We start from the raw sequence: 21,821 nt of genomic DNA, 5'->3' as shown, positions 1-21,821 counted from the left end.
TCTTCGGGGTGATTTACAGCATTTAATTTGGATTTGGTTCTTCGTTTAATAATAATTATTAATTTATTAGAATTTGAATAATTGCAATATCTCAGTAATTTCCATCTGTAAGAATAAATTATATTATTATTCGTTTTCAAGATTTTGCATCATCTCTGTACCATGTACTTAAGCATTAAGCACAATTAAGCACAATATTAACATATTATTTTTATCAACCAACTTTCATGCATTCGTCAATAACTCATTTCTTATTTAAAGAGCTCATATCATCCTCGAAATCCTTTAAGATTCATAATCTTGTGAAAGAAGATAATAACCGTTAAAAAAATTGTAATGAACTTACAGTCGACATTGTATTTTTCCATCCTTCTAACTTTCATGTTAGTTTTACAGCGTACCATATTGAACTGAGGTTCTATATTGAGATTTAAGTATGAAGGTATGTATTGCAAAAGCAAGTTCAATATTTTTAGAAATATTATATTCTTTCAAAATCTGCCGGCAGGTTGCCGAGTTGACTAAATGCATTGCACCCTTCAATCTGCTAGTGCTGTCCGGTCGCGGGCTCATCCATTCCGGTCGCCGAATCTCATCGAATAGGCATATGGACGTTTGATCATCTCACCCACCCTCGCACAAGCAAAAAGCTCATGTGGGCATCATCCACAATAAAAAAAATAATTTTGGTATTTTGAATGAACTCATTGTTAACATCTAGTTGCCTTGATGAATTGTGGAATATAAAGGAAAAGTGTATTAGGTAGGCCTAGGCCTACTATAGCCTAACTTGTGCACATTTGATCAATCTATATTGTCATTTTTTCACTTAAAAAAAAGAAAAATGTGATTATTAAAGTTATATTTCATGTGATCATTCAAGTTACATATGAAACAGTGATAATAAGACTATCCATTATTGTTCACAAACGAACTCACAGTTTGAGATTATTGTGGCGCTCTTTTTGTGAGAAGTGGTTACCATCAGCTTTTCTCACAATTTCAAAAATTAATCCTCATATTGTACAGTTATTAATTATCTGATTTTCTCTATTGAACGATCAAATTATATCCCCCCATAATAATATGTTACTGCAAGAAGCTTTTGAAAAACCTATGACATCCACTGTGAACACTACACTAGACCGCTTACAATTATGAACAAACAACATAATATGTTTCATTGTTCATATTGAATAATGTAAATGTATGCACTCATCAATTAACGCTGTAAACTCCATCACGAACATGGTTCATAATCAATACACCTACCTGGAATCATAGAATACTCTCAATTTATGACGACTGGCAGCCTGTTTATAAACAAACGTGAAACTAGTGACATCTATAACGAGGCTCTGAGGTTGTGGCGCCGTCTTCAGGTTATCATCTCAACTATTGTTTATTAATGTCAAATGTCGTCTCTTAATTACTTATAACATTTATTTCTCACTCATATTCTTTTCGTTCCACAGACCAGTTCTCATCCTACTACTTCAACTTCCAAGAGCCCGTGAAGAAGCCAGGTCAGCCGAGGCCTTGCCATAAGTGCGGCAAAATCATGTCATCCTCGGCCAGCCTGTCTCGACACAAGAAGTACTGTGGCTCTCCGCGCATGCTCAAATGCGACTGGTGCGAGAAACGGTTTTCCCGCATCGATAATTTGAAAGTGCACCTCTCTACTTGCCGGAGGAGACGCATGAGTGATTGGCATATGTGCGATACTGAAATCATACCAGCTCGTACCACCTAGGGTGGCAACCCTCATCAAAACTAGCTTTATATAATTATAGGCCTACTGTACCACTGTTACCTGTACAGCATCACATTTTGCTATTACACTATGATTCAAAGTATTTCAAGATATCACTTTCAAAATTATTTTGGATAACTTCCTTTGATATTTTTCTGCTCATGTTTTCATAATTTCTTATAATTTTCCACAGCCAATTATAAGAAGGGGCTGGTTCAACTCTTTAAATCAGGATAGATTTATTTTAATTTTATTATTATTCATGAGAGATTCTTCTTTTATATTTTGTTAATTTTTATTTTTAATACCAGATTGATGCTTTAGGCCTATCAATACCAGCCCGTGTCATTTGAGGCAGAAACCCTATCCAAAACAAACTTTGTATATTTTATAATTATTCCAATTTTTTAATTTATTAATTCAAATTTTGTTCTATGATTGACTCTATGAGAGATTTATAGTCTGCGTTTGTACGTTTCTACTTGAACTCCCGGAATATTTTTGCTTTTGTATGGTGCTCTACCCCAATCGCACTTTTAATGAGTTGATGAATCAATCAACTCTGAAGTTTTATTCTGTGATAGTTTTGTAAGAGGCTTTAGATTATTTTTATACTTATATTTTGGAATATTTATGATTTTTATAATCAAACTATTATTTATCTATAACGTGTTTTCAACTCTTTCCATATTCCATATAACATCCAAAATGATAAGGAGGAGATGTATGTATCTATCATATCTGTTGTAATGTTGAGATGCAAAAACAATTTATTCATGAAAACATAAATTTATTAAGACGAATTCTATCCTTCAAAACTCCTAAATGTCTAAGTTGTTATAGAATTTTTAAGTTGTTATATTATGAATTTTATGGCAAATTCCCCAGAATTCTACACTTTAAGATAATTTGGTTACGATTCATTATTATTTAAAAAAATGAGGTTCAGTTTTAATATTTCTAGATAGGTCTACATGTTGATGTACTCGAAATTTGAAGATATTAAAATTATTGTTTTTAATTACTTATATGCATTTATTGTAACTTACATCCCTCTCAAAGTTACACAAACATTCTGAATGTAACCTAGCCTATTCAAATTTTTCTCTGAAAATAGAGTTTCATGATTGTTTCTCAATTAGTATCAATTATTTATTTATTGAATTCGATTCATTTATTTACACTCACATACAAGTTTTACACAAATTAACAAAAAGAATACATGCAAACAACAACAACAATCACAAAAACAAAATAAAAAGGAAGTGGTGTAAAAAAAAGGGTGGAGGATTGAATGATTTTTTCAGCTATGGTGATCCATGTACTAGGAAAACCTCCAATCCTTGAGAAGGTGAAAAAGTTATCAGGAAAAGTAAATAGACGGTACCTAGGTATGAAAGGATCGAATGGGGTAAGAAAAAGGATGGAATAAACGATAGGACCTGGTGGTAAAAAAAGACTATAAGGACTAGATGATTTACAATGGATTGCAGAATAAGCAAGCACACAAGTCAGAAGAGTACACTTTATGAAAACATCTCATAGATAGAAGAAGTAATTGCATTTGATCCAGGTGTTAATATCCTGTTTTAGTTTTTTAGTTATTCTCGCACATTTAATATACTGTACGGGATTGTATTAATGATTTTACTGCTTATGTATAAGTTGTCTTCTGATAGTTCCTATGTTTGTATTGTAAGTTGAATATTTATTTGCTGTTGGTCTTTAGGTTGTAATTCTTACTATATTATCAAAAAAATTGATACTTGAAGATTGCTAATCAATTCTACACTATTCGTGTTCGCCAACTGGATGAAATTAACTAATTAATTTGTGATTTCCTTATAGATATTTCCAGATTGCCAAGTGTAGCGCTGCTGAGAGAACTGGGTTACGACATTGGCAGATGCAACAACTGTGGGAAAACGTTCGCCAATTCCTCCAACTTCTATCGGCATCAACGCCATTGTGGAAAGCCGCCACAGTATCAGTGCAAAATCTGCAACAAGTTTTTCGCCAGAAAAGACAGCCTCAAATGTCACATTGTTAGCGTGCACTCTGCCACCTGGCTCTCTCAACACAAAAATTGAACTAAGTGAGAGAATGTGTAGCGAGATTCGCTCCAAACTGTCAGCATTGGTTGCATTTGAAGCATTGATATTATTCACAACAAATGTTGACAGTTTAAAGTAGATCTCACTATAGATTTTTTTTCATTGACTGCGAATTATTTACATGATACGAATTCAAATACACGAATATAGGGTACCCTGATACGAATTCAGGGAACATCCTAGCTTTGAGTTTAAAGTAGAATATTTTTCTAGTAGGCATTTTTCATGTCATCATTTGCATCGAGCAAATGCAACTGAATTTAGCTCGGAGATCTGAATATTAACAATCTTATTTTCTATTGACATCACAGTCTTTCAAATTTGGAATATCTAGATGACACATTTAAATTAATTATTGAAAACTCATAATTTATTATTTTAAGTCGAGGACTTGTTCTAACAAATTGTCAATATGTTATTCATTGTAAAGATGATTTGAATCAACTTCTCTGAAACAATTGAGTGAAACATATTTTTGTTCAATATTAATGAAGTAAATAAAGTAACTTATAAATAGTGCGTGAAGTTCGAAATTCTCCAGTTTCATTCGAAATTAAGATTTTTTGAATAAGTGTTCCTAATTCTGTGAGATTCAGTTATTCATGATACCCATTTTTGATTAAAGATTTGTTTGTTTTTGAAGTGTAAAATTTTATTTCAAAATGCGATAGTAGGTCAACCTAGATTTTGATTTGGACTAGTATAATTTGAGAAGGAACAGATTTGGGCATAAGCCTGTTGTGCCTTCTCATATAAGTGTAATATTTGTAAATGACTGAATAAATGTATGATTTTAACATTGATTTCATTCATGTTATTCCTGCTGAAAAAGGCGTATTATGGAGAATGAATTGAGAATATTTTGAATTTGTATGGATTAATTTTGTCACAAAAACATGGCCCTATGACTAAAATTTGTTAGTACGGTTTTACGAGAATGTTGGTGCAATCTACTTTTCCAAATATGAATAGCAAATAAATTAGAATCATAATCTAAAATTATTTATTTTCTAATTCTGCCATCACCTAACAACAATGCCTAGAAACAATCCAACAATATCGGTTTATAGTACCTTTTTCATTCATACCTCATCGTTAATCATGGAGTAAAATTATAGCGTAAATTCTTAATCTTATCTGATCTTATTCACACATTAATAATCAACTTAATCCGATCAATATATTTTTCAATTTCATAAAAATTCAAAACTGAACCCATGGTAGGCTAATTGATATTATTGTCAACCACGAAGAAAATTTCTAAATATCCAGTTTTAATAGGGCTGATACCTAAAAACAATACTTTAAATTTACTCGTAAATATATTTCTTATTTTATAAAAACTAACAACTGATTTATCTATAACAATAAATCTTATGAACTTCAATACTCAACAATATATTTTTTTGTAGATACTGGATTCGAAGGAATACTACTGGCTAAGCATCTGAACCATGTCAACAAATGTCAGAAATGTGGAAAAGAGTTCACGAAACAGAGGAACATGTCGCGTCATGCTCGAACATGTGGGCAGCCGGCTCAGTACACCTGTCCCATTTGCATCAAACGGTTCACGCGCAGCGACAACCTCAAAGTGCACATTGGAATCATGCATTCTGGCGTGAAATTCGACATCTAATAAACAAACCATCAACAGAAACTCAATATCTCATGAACTTATTGTTGAGAGAAATCATAATCCGCTGTTTAATACCTTCATAATAATTTGAAAGGCACTTTGATTTTGGAATGTGTTCTTTATTCTAACTACTTAGAGGATCAGTACACTGTACCGACACACTGTACATCTCTCATTAAAACTATTCTTGGCATAGTATAATTTCATCCTTATTAAATTCTTTGAGGTCTATGTAGCTATATTATATCACTTATTTATTCATCAACTGAATGTATTCTATTTATTCAATTATTATAATTTAAACAATTTTTTATTATAATTGAAGTATTGTTATACTTCGAGGGTTTTTTATGGCAAATCAGATAAGATAATGGAAGAAACTAATCAAAATAGTTTTTTTTGTTCAGTGGGATTTTATATTTTTCTTGATAGCTTATTCCAATTATAGATATTTTAAAAACTCATTCTCATCATTTATTGGGAAATTAAATATTACCAAAAACGTATCCAACTAGTTCATCATTTATGCCCGGCTATTCTGTGGAATTTAACCTTCTCTTGACGGTTACTTCTCATTTTAAATATTAGGCAACATTTATAATATTCATTTTTATCGTTTAATCAGACAAGTTTAGAAATTAATAGAAATAGTAAATTTTTACTTTCCTTGCCCTATTACCATAGGTAAGGAAAGTATTGCTTTCCGAAAAAATTTAAGGTACCCTAATTTCATGTTTCTATACGTTTCAAGATCCCTTGAGTCCAAAAACATGATTTTTGGGTGTTGGTCTGTGTGTGTATGTGTGTGTGTGTATGAGTGTGTGTGTGTATGTGTGTGTGTGTATGTGTGTATGTCTGTGAACACGATAACTCCATTCCTAATTAACCGATTGACTTGAAATTTTAAACTTAACGTCCTTATTTCATGAGGATCCGACAATAAGAAATTCAATAAAATTCAATCCAAGATGGCGGAAAAATGGCGGATAATTACTAAAAAACCATGTTTTTCACGTTTTTCTCGAAAACGGCTCTAACGATTTTTTTCAAATTTATACCATGGATAGCTATTTATAAGCCCTATCAACTGGCATAGTTCTCATTTCTGGGAAAATTCCAGGAACTCTGTAATATTCTTGAGAAAAATGGCGGATAATGACTGAAAAACCATGATTTTCACGGTTTTCTCGAAAACGGCTCTAACGATTTTCTTCAAATTCATACCATGGATAGCTATTTATAAGCCCTATCAACTGACATGAATCTCATTTTTGGGAAAATTGCAGGAGCTCCGTAATATTCTTGAGAAAAATGGCGGATAATGACTAAAAAACCATGTTTTTCACGGTTTTCTCGAAAACGGCTTCAACGATTTTCTTCAAATTCATACCATAAATAGCTATTCATAAGCCCTATCAACTGACATGAATCTCATTTTTGGGAAAATTGCAGGAGCTCCGTAATATTCTTGAGAAAAATGGCAGATAATTACTAAAAAACCATGTTTTTCACAATTTTCTCAAAAATTACTCGACCGATTTTTTTCAAATTCATACCCTGTATAGTTATTTATCAGCTCTATCAACTGGCGTGAGTCTCCTTTCTGGGAAACCAATGGGGGTCCACCCCATCCTTGAGAAATGGACTTTGTAACCTCCTTCTCGTGCATGAGGTAGGTAGGTAGAGCAGTTTATAAAAAGAACGCAGTCATAGTCGAGATATTTCATCTGTAGAACAGCTGTTTTGATGACTATTGAAAAAATCATCGAGTTTCACAATTTTCACAAAGGAAAAAGTACTCTGAAAACAATATTATTATTTATAAACATATAAAGTAGTCTGATCGTAGTTGCAAATATTTTGCCGCCAATCGTCATTATGTTATTCCCCTAAATTATTCTCGTTTAAGAATGAGGCTTACAGTTCAATGAGCAAGGAAAATTGTGTGAATGTACCACACCAGATTTTTTATTCCTTGTTCTGTGGAATTATAACCTGATCTTGCTAATTTATCCCCAATTTGATTATTTAGAATTATTGAAATTCTGTTCTCAATTAGTTCCAGTATTATTAAAAAATAAATATAAAATATAAATAGAAAAACATTTAAATAAAATATTGAAAACGTTTATAAAGATCTTTAAATTTTTATTTTCGTCTATTTGAATCTTTATTCTCTATATTTTTCTCCTCAGGGTTACCTTTTAGGCTTATTTTCTTTCTCTTGAATAAACAATGTTATTTCTATATTCAACTACTTGGGATTCTTACTGTTAAATTTTCTTTCAACTCTTGACCTTCAATATATTTTTCTATAAGTTATAGAATTATTTTATAATAATTTTCACCCCATAACCTATTATTGTTAAATATATCCACGGAATATTATTTACCTAAACTATTTTTATTCAATGTATCATTGAAGAAAATTCATCATGGAAGATGTTATGACAAAATGTATCGAAACATACACATTTGAGTCAATAAATATTGAAATAATGTGTGAGGATATTTTCTTTATATTTTTCTTTATATTTGTTTCTTTATTTTTTATGTTTTAATCCGAAAAATATTATTGACAACTGAGACGATAAAATATTGCAGAATAAAACATTGATACCTTAATGATGATGAGTGAGTGCCCCTACACTTTGCTACTTTCCTTGCCCTATTACCATAGGTAAGGAAAGTATTGCTTTCCAAAAAAAATTAAGGTACCCTGATTTCAAGTTTTCTATACGTTTCAAGTCCCCTGAGTCCAAAACATGATTTTTGGGTGTGTGTGTGTGTGTGTGTGTGTGTGTGTGTGTGTGGTGTGTGTGTGTGGTGTGTGTGTGTGTGTATGTGTGTGTGTGTGTGGTGTGTGTGTGTGTGTGTGTGTGTGTGTGTGTGTGTGTGTGTGTGTGTGTGTGTGTTGTGTGTGTGTGTGTGTGTGTGTGTGTGTATGTCTGTGAACACGATAACTCCATTCCTAATCAACCGATTGACTTGAAATTTTAAACTTAAGGTCCTTATACCATGAGGATCCGACTATAAGAAATTCAATTCAAGATGGCGGAAAAAATGGCGGATAATTATTAAAAACCATGTTTTTCGCGTCATGCTCGAACATGTGGGCAGCCGGCTCAGTACACCTGTCCCATTTGCATCAAACGGTTCACGCGCAGCGACAACCTCAAAGTGCACATTGGAATCATGCATTCTGGCGTGAAATTCGACATCTAATAAACAAACCATCAACAGAAACTCAATATCTCATGAACTGATTGTTGAGAGAAATCATAATCCGCTCTTTAATACCTTCATAATTGTTTGAAAGGCACTTTGATTTTGGAATGTGTTCTTTATTCTAACTACTTTGAGGATCAGTACACTGTACCGACACACTGTACATCTCTCATTAAAACTATTCTTGGCATAGTATAATTTCATCCTTATTAAATTCTTTGAGGTCTATGTACCTATATTACATCACTTATTTATTCATCAACTAAAACACAATGTATTCTATTTATTCAACTATTATAATTGAATTTGTTCAATTACTTGCTCACTTCGAGGGTTTTTTATGGCAAATCAGATAAGATAATGGAAGAAACTAATCAAAATAGTTTTTTTTTGTTTAGTGGGATTTTATATTTTTCTTGATAGCTTATTCCAATTATAGATATTTCAAAAACTCATTCTCATAATTTATTGGGAAATTAAATATTACCAAAAACGTATCCAACTAGTTCATCATTTATGCCCGGCTATTCTGTAGAATTTAAGCTTCTCTTGACGGTTACTTCTCATTTTAAATATTAGGCAACATTTATAATATTCATTTTTATCATTTAATCAGACAAGTCTAGAATTTAATAGAAATAGTTAATTTTTTATTCCTTGTTCTGTGGAATTATAACCTGATCTTGCTAATTTATCCCCAATTTGATTATTTAGAATTATTGAAATTCTGTTCTCAATTAGTTCCAGTATTATTTAAAAAAATAAATATAAATAGAAAAACATTTAAATAAAATATTGAAAACGTTTATAGGGATCTTTAAATTTTTATTCTCGTCTATTTGAATCTTTATTCTCTATATTTTTCTCCTCAGGGTTTCCTTTTAGGCTTATTTTCTTTCTCTTGAATAAACAATGTTATTTCTATATTCAACTACTTGGGATTCTTACTGTTAAATTTTCTTTCAACTCTTGACCTTCAATATATTTTTGTATAAGTTATAGAATTATTTTATAATAATTTTCACCCCATAACCTATTATTGTTAAATATATCCACGGAATATTATTTACCTAAACTATTTTTATTCAATATATCATTGAAGAATTCATCATTGAAGATGTTATGACAAAATGTATCGAAACATACACATTTGAGTCAATAAATATTGAAATAATGTGTGAGGATATTTTGTTGTTTCTTTATTTTTTATGTTTTAATCCGAAAAATATTATTGACAACTGAGACGATAAAATATTGCAGAATAAAACATTGATACCTTAATGATGATGAGTGAGTGCCCCTACACTTTTTTCAATTTTTTTTTCAAATATCACTTCCACTTTGTGTATCACTGCCTGGTTTTAATTGATTGAATCAATCGAAAGAATCTTTCGGCGTAATCCTGTTTGTAGATAACATCGGGCAACATGGGAGATAGAATCTTAGCTGGTTCTTTGAAATGGTATATGGATCGGTAGTTGTCAATGCCATACATATCTTCTGTTAATTTGGTAAGGTTTGATTTTGGATAATTATTAGATAAAATCCATTTTCAAGCACGGTTTCGTTGAGATCGCTGGCTACGGATGGGACGGCGGGGTATAGCTGAGACCGCTTTTGCAGCAGATTTGGAGGTAGTACACTAACTGAGTGTACTAAGCCGTAAGAACATTAAGAACAATATTTACATACCATTTTTAAATTATTATTATTATTCACAAAAACTTTGGAATTGGGAACAATGATTTTGGTTTGTATTAAGCATGTTTGTTGAGCTAATCGTTTTATGTTTTCTTTCACAGTTGAGGAAATGGGAGACCAGCAGACAAAAAGTTACACGTGTCGCATCTGTTGGAAATCGTTTTCCTTACATTCCAGTTATCATAGGCATCATCGCTATTGTGGCAAGCCTGCCCAGTTCAAATGTCCTCATTGCAACAAACTGTGCAGCAGAGCTGATAATCTTAAAGCTCATATAGCCGTCAAACACACGGCTGTCAAACTTTAGATTACCTGTATATATTTTACTTTATTAGAACAGTATCATTATCATCCGGATCGTTACCCACGCACAAGCCTAGAGCTCATGTAGGCATCTTCCCCAGAAAAAAATAATTCAGCTCATATAATGCCGTCATAGGCGTATGTCTGTCAAGTTTTACATTTAATTTATTTCTATTTAATAAATTCATCCTCTTGTCGCAGACAGTCGGTATTATAAAAAATAGGCCTAGAATATTCATATAATATTATTGTACTGAATACTATAATTTTTTTTGTTAAATTCCAATAACGGTCAATTTTAATGCTATAGTGACCAAATTAAGATATTTAGAGTATCCTTATTATCCAAATAACATTATATTGGAAAAATACTAATGAGAGTCATTGTAACAGTATAGTGGATCAAATTATATTCAATTTGTGCCAAAAGCAAAGGTTAACGGCCTCCTAGGTTTATCTATGTAGGTTCTTTTTTGTTTTGTATTTCAAAGATAATGTAAATAGAGTAAAAAATTCCCCAAAATGACTAATTCATTTGATCTTATCCTTGTTTTATTTTTTATTCATCTTCTCATTTTATGTTTTACAAATTTTCTTCCACTGTTGATATCATCCACATCACATTCTCTAAAATTACTTATACAGCAACTCATAATATTGGATTCCAAATTCATTGAATTTTACAATATTATCTGGTACCTATTAATATAATCTATTAATATTCTCTTCTGGTATTTGTGTGCATACTTATGGCTACATCTTTTTTTCAATTTTAATCACTGATTATATTAATATTCTACTGATAAAACTTATTTTTTGTACTGTGAATGAAATTCAAAAAACATTTTGTACTTTATTGTCATATACTGTCTAAAATTATACGAGAATGTTAATAAATACACTAAATACATAGTTTTAATTAACCTTCTCCTGTTTTTCCAGATCTTTTCTAGTTATTTACTTTAATTGAAAATAATAAAATGAGAACGTTCAAGTCACATCAGGCTGCTTTCACTTGAGTTTTACTTTTACCTACCAAGTAAATAAGACTGCAGCTTTTTTGTTGACAAATCTATTTTATCTGTTTCTAAATTCAAACTCGTTTTATTCTATATACACATAACTTGTGAACTTACTGATCAGTTGATTCACTCTGTATTATTACATAAGTGTGATCACTTCATAAATTATATCCAAGTAGTGACCTCGTAACAATCAACTTCCTCACTCTACCAGTTGAAGAAATTAATATTTGTATTCAAACAAAATAATCGGATGTGTTGTTTTAGTTTGCATTGTATTTTTGTTTTGTTAATCTAGGAATTTTTCTTTCCAGTTGTGTCATTTGAAGAACTAGGAGACCAGCAGACAGAAAGTCTCACTTGTACCAAATGTGGAAAATCGTATTCGGTGCTTTACAGCTTTCAACGGCACACCCGTCTCTGTGGCAAGCCTGCTCAGTTCAAGTGTTCTTATTGCAACAAGGTGTGCAATAGGGCTGATAATCTCAGAGCTCATATAGCCGTCAAACATACGGCTGTCAAGTTGTAGATTGTATCAATTTTAATTTCATGTATAGAGTTTATTCGGATTATTCTTTTAGTATAAAATAATCGTGCAAAATCTAATATGATATTTATATCACTATGTGATTACTATCACTGTAAACGTTATAGTGTATCAAATTGTAAATTACTTTTGGACTCGAATTGACCACCAAATTTTGTAGTTTGTACATGAAAATTTGTAGGTTTCATTTATATTCTGAAAAAAAGTACGTGCATTGGGTAAAAAATTACCCAAAATAGTATTCATCCATTGAATCTTGTTCATATCCTTACATATTTGAGTAGGTCTATTAACTCTCATTATCTGTTTTACCATGACTCATTGTTTTTTAATTATGCATTCATATTCACATAAAATAATATAAGTTTTTTTTTAACTCACATTCACATAACTATTTCAGTTTTCTATCCACATTATTTGTGGAGCAACTTTTGGATTGTTCAATAATCTAAAATCAACATAGGCTAATCTAATATTATTTCATCAGTTCCTCATTGTATTTGTCTTCTTTAATTATTTTCACTGATTTATTGTTATAAAATTGATACGATGAAATTATTTATTCTGCGAATGAACTGTTTGAAATTTTCAAAGGTATAGAGGAGTTTTATTAAATATTTTAATTGATCTCCATATATGTTTTTTTCAAATCCTTTCTTGTTAGAAACTTCGAATGGACATTATAGAAATCCAGAATTCAAGTTTCCATCAAGTAAGTTTCATTCAAGTTTGCATTTAGTTGGGTTCACCTACCAAACAATCTGCTTTCCTAGTGGATGAAAGTTGAAAGTGTAAGACTTGATTCTCCAGTTATTACTGATTACGTTGTCGTTGATGAGTTGGTAATTGGTAATAATTGGAAAGTTTTGAAGGTTGATAATTTGTTATTGAATTATAAGTTAGCATTTTTATGTTGGATCATTGAAATAGAACTAAGCAAGGTCGAGTCCTTGTGCTGAAAAGAAAATAGAGTAGGGGAGAAGACACTGACCTTAAGAGTAGCCTTCACGTATCTCACACCTGTTTTCCTTATCTTTTTTCGACTTGGTCAAAAAAGGGGTGCATCAAACGAGTTATTGCACCCTGATGCTCAACCGATGCAAAGTTTTTCTTCACATCTTCAACCAGCAATAATAATAACAATATATACTACAACAAAAAGTAGTATGTAATGCAGTATCATGACTACCTCTAAAAAGCAAGGACACAATCGCCTTCGTTCAAGTCTCCTAAGCCTAATGTTGAGACTCTTACGCCACGAGTGATTTTATTGTAGGTCCAAGGTATGAGAAAAATTGAAAATAAATGGAATTTTCAATGAGAGAGAAACAATACATACTTCTCACTTCATTAAGGAGAGAACATGGTGTTTTATCCTGTAATTCAAACAATTATTTAGATCTCACGGTATGTACAATCTTGATTTTTTCCTCAACTTTTCAAGTTTAGCAAGTTGCAAATTGTTTCAAATGATTTTCAATGAAATTAAAATAATTCAAGTATCCATATGAAATAAATATCAGTATATTTATTTGGAAATCAGTTTTTGATTAAATTTCACTGTAAGTCTACAAATTATTTTTAATGATGTTTGAGATCTTACTATCAGATAGTGTCATCAAATTTTATATTCTTTTAATAACATACTATTTTCGTATTTCAGCGAATGACAGACCCAGAGTGGGACAGAAGGGTAACAGAGTGCCTTACCTTCGTCAACAAATTGTCGAATTGGAGAAGGAATTCCTGTTCAACCACTATCCGGATCGGATGAGGAGGGCGGACATTTCGAAAAATCTCCAGTTGACCGACCGACAGGTGAAAATCTGGTTTCAGAATCGACGAATGAAGTGGAAAAAGGACAATATGAGAGATGGAATGTTTGAAGCGATGAAAGCCGAGAAATCTCCTCTGCAAATTAATAATACTAATGTGGAAGACCTATCAAAACCTCGATTCTAGATGTATTTTTAATTTCAATACTAACTAGAAGTTACTAAATTACTGGACAAGTAGAAAGTTGTACCCAAATCAATAAAACATCGAATCATTGGGACAGTCAGAGAAAGAGAACGCTCAGTTTTTGTGCTGTTCCGATACAAAACTTTTATTAATTTGAGTATGAATGCTGTAAGATCCTCAGTAGCTAGAAATTGTACTTGATATAGGTACAGTAAAAAACATGAAGTAGCCTACTACAAGAGTTACTTATCAAGCAGAAATTACTTGATGAAGTTCTGTAAAATGTTAAAGTTCTGGTTTCATGGAAACCTTCTCATGTAACGTGAGTTTGAAACTAGAATTTTAAAAAAAAATATTAACTATTTAGTACAAATTTGAAAATTTCAAGAATGGTGTGCCATTTAAGTTTGTTGGAGCTGATAACTCCAATACTGTAAGTATAACTTCACTGTGCCATTCTTAGTGAATTAGCTATGGAAAACTACTCGTAATTATTGTTCAAACAACTTTAATTTATTATTATTTTAGTTGTAAGACATCGGTTGAATGTAGGCAATGTTTTTCTTGCAATGGCTACTTATATTGTGATCAATATACATGATCCTATTAAGATTACAATCATCCAATTCGAAAATATTGAAGAGCCATTCAAGTTCTGAAAGTCATTCTTAATAGCTACAATTTCTCAGTGATTTCAATTGTACGGTATTGTTCGTCATTAACATGTCTTTCAAATGGAATGTTCCTGTAGTGCAAATTCAATTTATTCTGTCAATCGTTGTTTTAAATTTAAAATGGCATTGATGGAAGCATACTTTGTGTTTTAGAATGTTGATAGATAATTCAACAAAAAACTTTTATTATTTTACATTCTAGCTTTGTATTGTGGTTTGCTTGCCTATCTAAAAAGGTATAATTCTGATAACTTGTTAGAATGATGTATTTTTAATTTCAAAATTTCGAATATTTGTCAAGTAGCCTATAAATTTCAATTCAGTTCTCATATGCTGGGAACAAATTCTAATCTAGTCAATGATCTACTTGATACTTATGTATTTTTATATAATATTCTTCTTTCCCAAGTTTTAATAGAGCTAAGATTTTTAGAATTTTCAACTCATTTTTTCCTCCTGTTGAATGGTCCTTTGAATAATTCTATCTTCTCTTCCTGAAAGCTCTCTAAGTTATTGTCCAAGTGAATGTATAATTTACTGTATCCATTTTGACTGTTTTTCTAGGGTAGAGAATTGTGTTAAAAATGGAAAGTTTTATATTATTTTCTTATATCTATGTATTATATCAAGTATCTTCCAACCTAATATTTTATGTTTTTCGTTCTAATAATTGTGTGCCATTAACTGTTGTTTAATGTTTGATACGGCTTTAATTTAGAGTAGATATATCATTAGTACTGTAGGCCTATTTGAAAAATGAAGAGAGTATATTTTGCAATAATTGTGATTATATAATATAAATGAATTGTTCTACACGACGTTATAATTTCTAATACCACCAAATCTACCTCCTTGAAATTTATTTCCAACTTGAAATAATTTGGTAAAGAGCAAATAGTTCTATTACTGGGCTTCATCTCCATCGTTCTCCAAAAAGTAATAACTCTATTTTTAAAAAGTTTTAACCTCTAAATTACGCTAACTGAAGAAAAAACTGGCAATATTCGCGTATAATTCACTACTATTGAGCAGATAGGCCTAATTCAATTATTTATTAAGTCTCAATCCCTTTGGAACTTGACTACAATATAGCTGTAGGTCATTGGAATTCCGAATGTAACTTAAAGAAAAATTGACTAAATCTTGCAATTTTCACCTTATACTTTCTTGAAATGTGAAAAATTGTGAAAATTTGATTTATTCTATTGGAAAAAATCTAAATTTTCAATTTGAAGTCTTACAGAGTTATTTTATGAGTTTTTCATTTTAAAAAACCACCCTTCGTAACGCCATTTCAAATCCACTTCCATTTTGGCGCCACGTGTCCTAGTTGCAACACCCCCCGCTAGGTGGCGCGCAATACGCCAGTAGTTCCAGCCCCTCGACCCGAAATCGCAGGCTCTTTAGTTAGTTGCATGGGGTGAGATCAAAACAGTACACAGTTGTAGGCCTACTGCAATGCAATAGGCATAGTTCCCAGCCCTGAGTAGTAGTACCCAGCCCACTCTAGTAGCAGTTGTAGTCCATTCATAGCCCAGTCAAAAATCAATGTTCCAAACCATGGCTATATCTCTAATCTCGCCAACAGATAGGTTAGCACTGTTTATAATCGTTAACTAGTGTCTATTTCTCGGCAAATCTAGGCGTTTTTTAAATCGCGACCTCCATGTTTTGTGTTGTTAGTGTGATAAATGAATAATTCGTCCAGTATGGGCACCGAACAACAGTTCTGTTTGCGATGGAATAATCACCAGAGCACTTTGATATCAGTGTTTGATTCGTTGCTGGAGAATTCAGTGCTTGTGGACTGCACCCTGGCTGCCGATGGCCAACAACTCAAGGCCCACAAAGTCGTCCTATCAGCCTGCAGTCCTTACCTTGAGGTCAGTCGTTCTTATCAATACTCTCATTTTTATGCCTAAGGTATCCTTATCAAGGATACGTTTGTCTCCTGCTAAACATACTTTGGTCTCTCTTAAATTGTGATAGCTCTGTTGTAGGTTATGTTTGTGTCCATATTGTGATTTTTTAATAAACTAGAACGTACTATAAATTGATGATGAGCTAAACCTCGAAAATAGTTTCTCAATAGTATTGAAAATAGTTATTTTAATAAGTAAGCTGCTGATCTCATTCATTTATTTAATATGATAATACGTAGACTAAATCATAGAAATTATCTCAAGTTGTTTTGTTGTTTTGTCAATATTACTTTTCAATTTACCGTATTATATGATCATGGTATTACATCATACGGTACGGTACCCAACTACCGTAGCCTACTCTGTAAGTAATCTTTTATTTTGTTGGGGATGACTCATACATTAGTTGCTAGGTACATCAGTATACTGACTGCAGATAGATTTTTTTCATTCGCGCAAATTTCAATTGGTTGTATGGTGAATGTTAAGTGTCAGAAGGGAAAATATGGGATCTTGTATGAAGATGTATCATTATTATGTGTATAAGTTGATAAGAGTTTGTACAGTGGTACAGTCCCCGTCCTTTATGTTTGCCTACTGACGGAGGGTCACAAGAGTTCAATGCTACTATAGTTCAAAATCATTGAACTTTCTAATGTTGCTCTAAAAGGAACTTAATCCTGTAAAACTAATTATTATACATTTTTTTCTCCTTCGATGTTTTGAATGTAGATCTACTCATTCAGAAGATAAATAGAATTTGATAAGAATCAGACATTATTTGTAATTATATAGCGTCCCCTTTCCGTTTTAACACCATCAGAAATAATTGATGAAACTTTGACAATATATTATGAGAATTATTGTCGGAGAATGCCTATTGTGTCAATTAAATTGCAAATTTGACTGGAAGATTATTTTACGAGTTGGTGTGATCAATGTTACTGTGAAGAGCTATTGGTTCTGATTTCAAGGAAGATTTTCAAATATGAAAATTACCTTAATAAAATCTATTTTTCTAGAAAATAATTCTTATTGATTAGACTATGTTAGTAAATAGCTTTAATGGATGCTATTATTTCTGGAAAAATACTGAAACTTTATTTCAAAAAGTACTGAACAGCAAATGAATATTGATGAAATAATATTAAATTTTCTAAAACTATTTTTTGGAGTGGTTTCAAACGGTTTAGTTTTTTACATTATTAAATTGCACATCGCTCAAAATCATCTTACCAAAAATATCTAATTGAGTATAAGAACTTCATTTTTATGTCAATATTCATAAGATTGATTACGCAATAGCAATTCATATTATTTCATGTAAGGTTGTCATATTAAAGGAGTGACAAAGTAGTTTTATTTTAATAAGTGACAGATTTGAACTCTCTTGATTATTGACCATCAAACACTCCGGAATAGATCGTGTTAGTAAAATATTTCAAATACTATTTACAAATAATATTATTCATGAATGACTTCAACATCTTTCTCATTTGAACCAAATCAAGCAGAAAAAAAAACTCTATCAATGTGTATCCATATTAAGTTTGATTTTCTTGTGTATTCCAATTTCAAATAATTGAATTTGAAGTACGGCAGTACTAGAAAATTACCAATCAATCAATCATTTTATTCAGTAAAATACATTACAAAATTGGTCCCTCTAAACCTAACTATTGAAAGTAGGCCTACTGTATGTAGGCTACGACTGTACGAGGCAAACACTTAGTGTTTCTTATGATTCAAGATTCATTTATTGTCAGAACACTTTAACAAAAATGCAAGACAAAGTCAACAATTCAATAAAAAATTATAAAATATAACAATAAACGTTAATAGTCATCACAGTCACATCGTAATATATACAAAAATAAGACAAAGATAAGCAAACTCCATATTATTACAAGAAAAATTTTTAAAACAGGTATATCACAGTTAAGAAAATACAAAGACATCACCATAAATCCTCATAACCATATGGACAGCAGTCAATTAGAATCTTTTTAACAGAAACCTTTAAACTATTAATATCACATTCTTTAATACGAGCAGGCATTTTATTAAATAACCTCTTTCCAAATTCAACAAAACTTTTTAAAGTTAAATGGTAATTGCACTGTGATAATCTAAGTGCTTCTGCTTGTCATGTAAAATGATTGTGAATATTACTATTTATGGGTAGAATGGATAGATTTTTTCTGGTATACATCAGACATTCAAACTCATACAAAGCATAAACAGTCATAATACACTTTACAAATGATCCTTATGGCCCTTTTTTGTACAACAAAAAGTTTCTTCATATTGATATCTCTCCCCCATGCCAAAATACCATACAACAGGTGTGACTGAATGTAAGCATAATATACAGCTACCAACACATCAATGCTAAAAAAATTTCTTAATCTACATAACATAAAAATGCCTCTAGATATTTTCTTACCCAATGAAAAAATATGATTTTCCCATTTCACATTACTCTGCAATGTGATGCCAAGAAATTTGACATAACTAATAATATCTGTCTTACAACCAAAGTCAAAATTGATTGAACGAAAGATTGATTTCTAGCGAAACATAACACTCTTTCCTGCAACTATGAATTATATCGGAACTTGCAAACTTGGTTTTTTTCTATTTCTATGACAAATTATTGTCTTCATCAATGAATTACCGGTATCGTCTCCTTAATTTTTTTTTTTAATTATTTCGTACTGTAGTCTTCAATTGAATCTTCAATTTTGAATGATTATTTCATGAAAAATCAATGTTCGGAAACTCATAACTATTATTTTCACACTAAACTATTATTTTAACTCTACATGTAAGTTTATTTTGGGGTTTGAAATCAAATATGCTTCATAAATATTATTCTACTCCACATTATTTTACTTGAGTTAGTAAAAAAATTGTTAACCAATCATTGACTCGCTTGATTCTCATACTTAAAAAATCTAAAATACTTAAAATAAAATATTATTTAGAGATCTAAATCATGTTGGTATCAGTTTCATTTTCCAGAAGAAACGGAATTGTTTGAATCTAGAGTCCTGGTAGCATCTTATGCGGAAATTCGTTTGTTATTACTTTTATTGAGGTCATAAAAATCACTATAGCCTTTCAATATTAGGGCATTTTTAATATTGTGCAGTAAAGTAGCCAGTAGGCCTAAGCATAATCTCCTCCTCTTTGAAAAAGTTCCCTTTCCAATACCCAATTCATAGCTCAATCTCAACTACTCTGAAACAATATTGCTCTTATTCTTTCACAAACACTATTTTGTTAGATGTTAGCCTGTATCTGTACTAATATCTAGCCTTTGTCTATGTAGTTTTCCTCTCAATCAATTTATTATTTACTCTATCTGTACTCTTTATAATTTGGAAATTCTATCCGATTTATACTTATTAACGGTTAACAGTATATCTCAGCACACTTTTTGGATGTTGTAATTGTTTTAAAAGTTGAAATAATGCAATAGAATCTTTGAAATAAGGCAATGACCATTAATTTCTGGATTATGATTATAACGGTGGTTTTTCATACGTAATAAGGGGCAAAGAGTAACTGATAATCCTCCCCATTTCCAATTTGATTTTGAGAAATTAAGTGATTTATAATGTTCATATGGAACGTTATATGAAATACTTATAATCTATAATAATAATAGAGGAAAGAATTGGCTTATACAAGTACGGGATAGGAAATTTACGAATGACGAATTTAATTTATACCGAGGATGGTCATAGGCCTTTTTAAAATTCTTTATGGTTTTAGTAGATCAAGATCTCAGTTTGTAATTTCTCTAATTAAACCATTGTGGAGCACGGGTTACTTACTAGTCAAATCATAGATTGAATTCACCTGAGCCTTTCGAGGTTAGGCTTGTGAAAGCAATCACTACTATTTCAATATCTATTTATTCACGCAAGCATACATCTTTGAAATCATTAGGAGAGAAACAATAGACTCAACCTAAAAACTGTTTCGCTACTGCATTTTTATAGCGTAGCCAAAAAGCAGAATATAGGACTATAAAATTATTATCTATATTGCTTTCTATCGTGGCAGTAGTTTCACTTCGCCTTGTTACCCGATATTCCTCAATGATTGTGGTACAATGTTTGTGAAATAAGCTTAGTCTAATTTCATGGGGGACCCCGTAGCCTACCAATGGTAAACCAAATAACTTACATGAATGTTGAATTGAGTAAATCTGGAATTTCTTTTCACATCTAAGAAATGCTTCCACATCAAAGAAGTACTCTTCAATATTTTTCTATCATTTGATGAAAAACTGATCATAAAACTCTTAACATTATGCGTAAAAATTAATTCAAATCGGAAAGATATTGGAATTTCGATTTGAAATTTATTCTTCAAACTTTTACAACTTGTCATTTTGCAATGGCGAATGGAGATAATATTTACGTCTTTTAATCAAGACCAATTCCCAATCCCAAAGTATGTACATGATTACGTGATTTGATCTCGTTACTACTTCACAATAGTTTATTTGTCTATTCGTCTAGTCTATTGCTAATATTTTTTTCTCGAATACTTTTTAATAAGTGGATCACAAGTCGATCCTTGATCCGATGTACCCCTTTTTCATTTACGAAGAAATTCAAAGTTTGTAGTACATTCATTGAAGCAGTTGTAGTCGATTAACAGAATATGTATTTACTATGCATATTATCATTATTATGCAGTTTTATCATTCATTTTTCATAAAAATTCTTTACTGAGCGATGTGAGGTCCAAGATTCAAGTCCGTTGTATTTCACTTTATATACCGTATTCATGTTCGTATGTTTATATGTGTATATGTATGTTTGTTCTGCATTTATGGCCATACGCAGCAACAGATTTCCATGAAATTTAACAGTGATTCTTTTTGAATAGAGCGTCAATGCATGTGTAAGGTTTTTTGAAAATTTGCATTTCAAGCAT

General features: G+C 31.3%; 2 protein-coding genes across 6 annotated transcripts in view; both read left to right on the top strand.

The window, feature by feature from the left end:
• LOC111063080 (longitudinals lacking protein) overlaps nucleotides 1–21,821 on the top strand; it is a 592,348-nt gene that overhangs the window by 507,630 nt on the left and 62,897 nt on the right. The gene's annotated exons all lie outside the window — the stretch shown is intronic.
• The window catches only part of LOC111059756 (longitudinals lacking protein, isoforms F/I/K/T-like), a 39,328-nt gene continuing 33,785 nt past the window's right edge, over nucleotides 16,279–21,821 (top strand). The window contains exon 1 of one of the 2 annotated variants that reach the window (XM_039428607.1): nucleotides 16,279–16,826. In XM_039428607.1, coding sequence (XP_039284541.1) covers nucleotides 16,635–16,826 — 192 coding nt within the window. In that variant the 5' untranslated portion in view covers nucleotides 16,279–16,634. The remainder of the gene's footprint in view (nucleotides 16,827–21,821) is intronic. The other variant, XM_022347382.2, reaches the window with a different exon arrangement.

Source organism: Nilaparvata lugens, chromosome 5 (genome assembly GCF_014356525.2).
Source record: "Nilaparvata lugens isolate BPH chromosome 5, ASM1435652v1, whole genome shotgun sequence".
Taxonomy (NCBI): Eukaryota; Metazoa; Arthropoda; class Insecta; order Hemiptera; family Delphacidae; genus Nilaparvata; species Nilaparvata lugens.
Note: the sequence above shows the minus strand (reverse complement) of the source record. Positions and strands in the feature narration are given on the sequence as shown.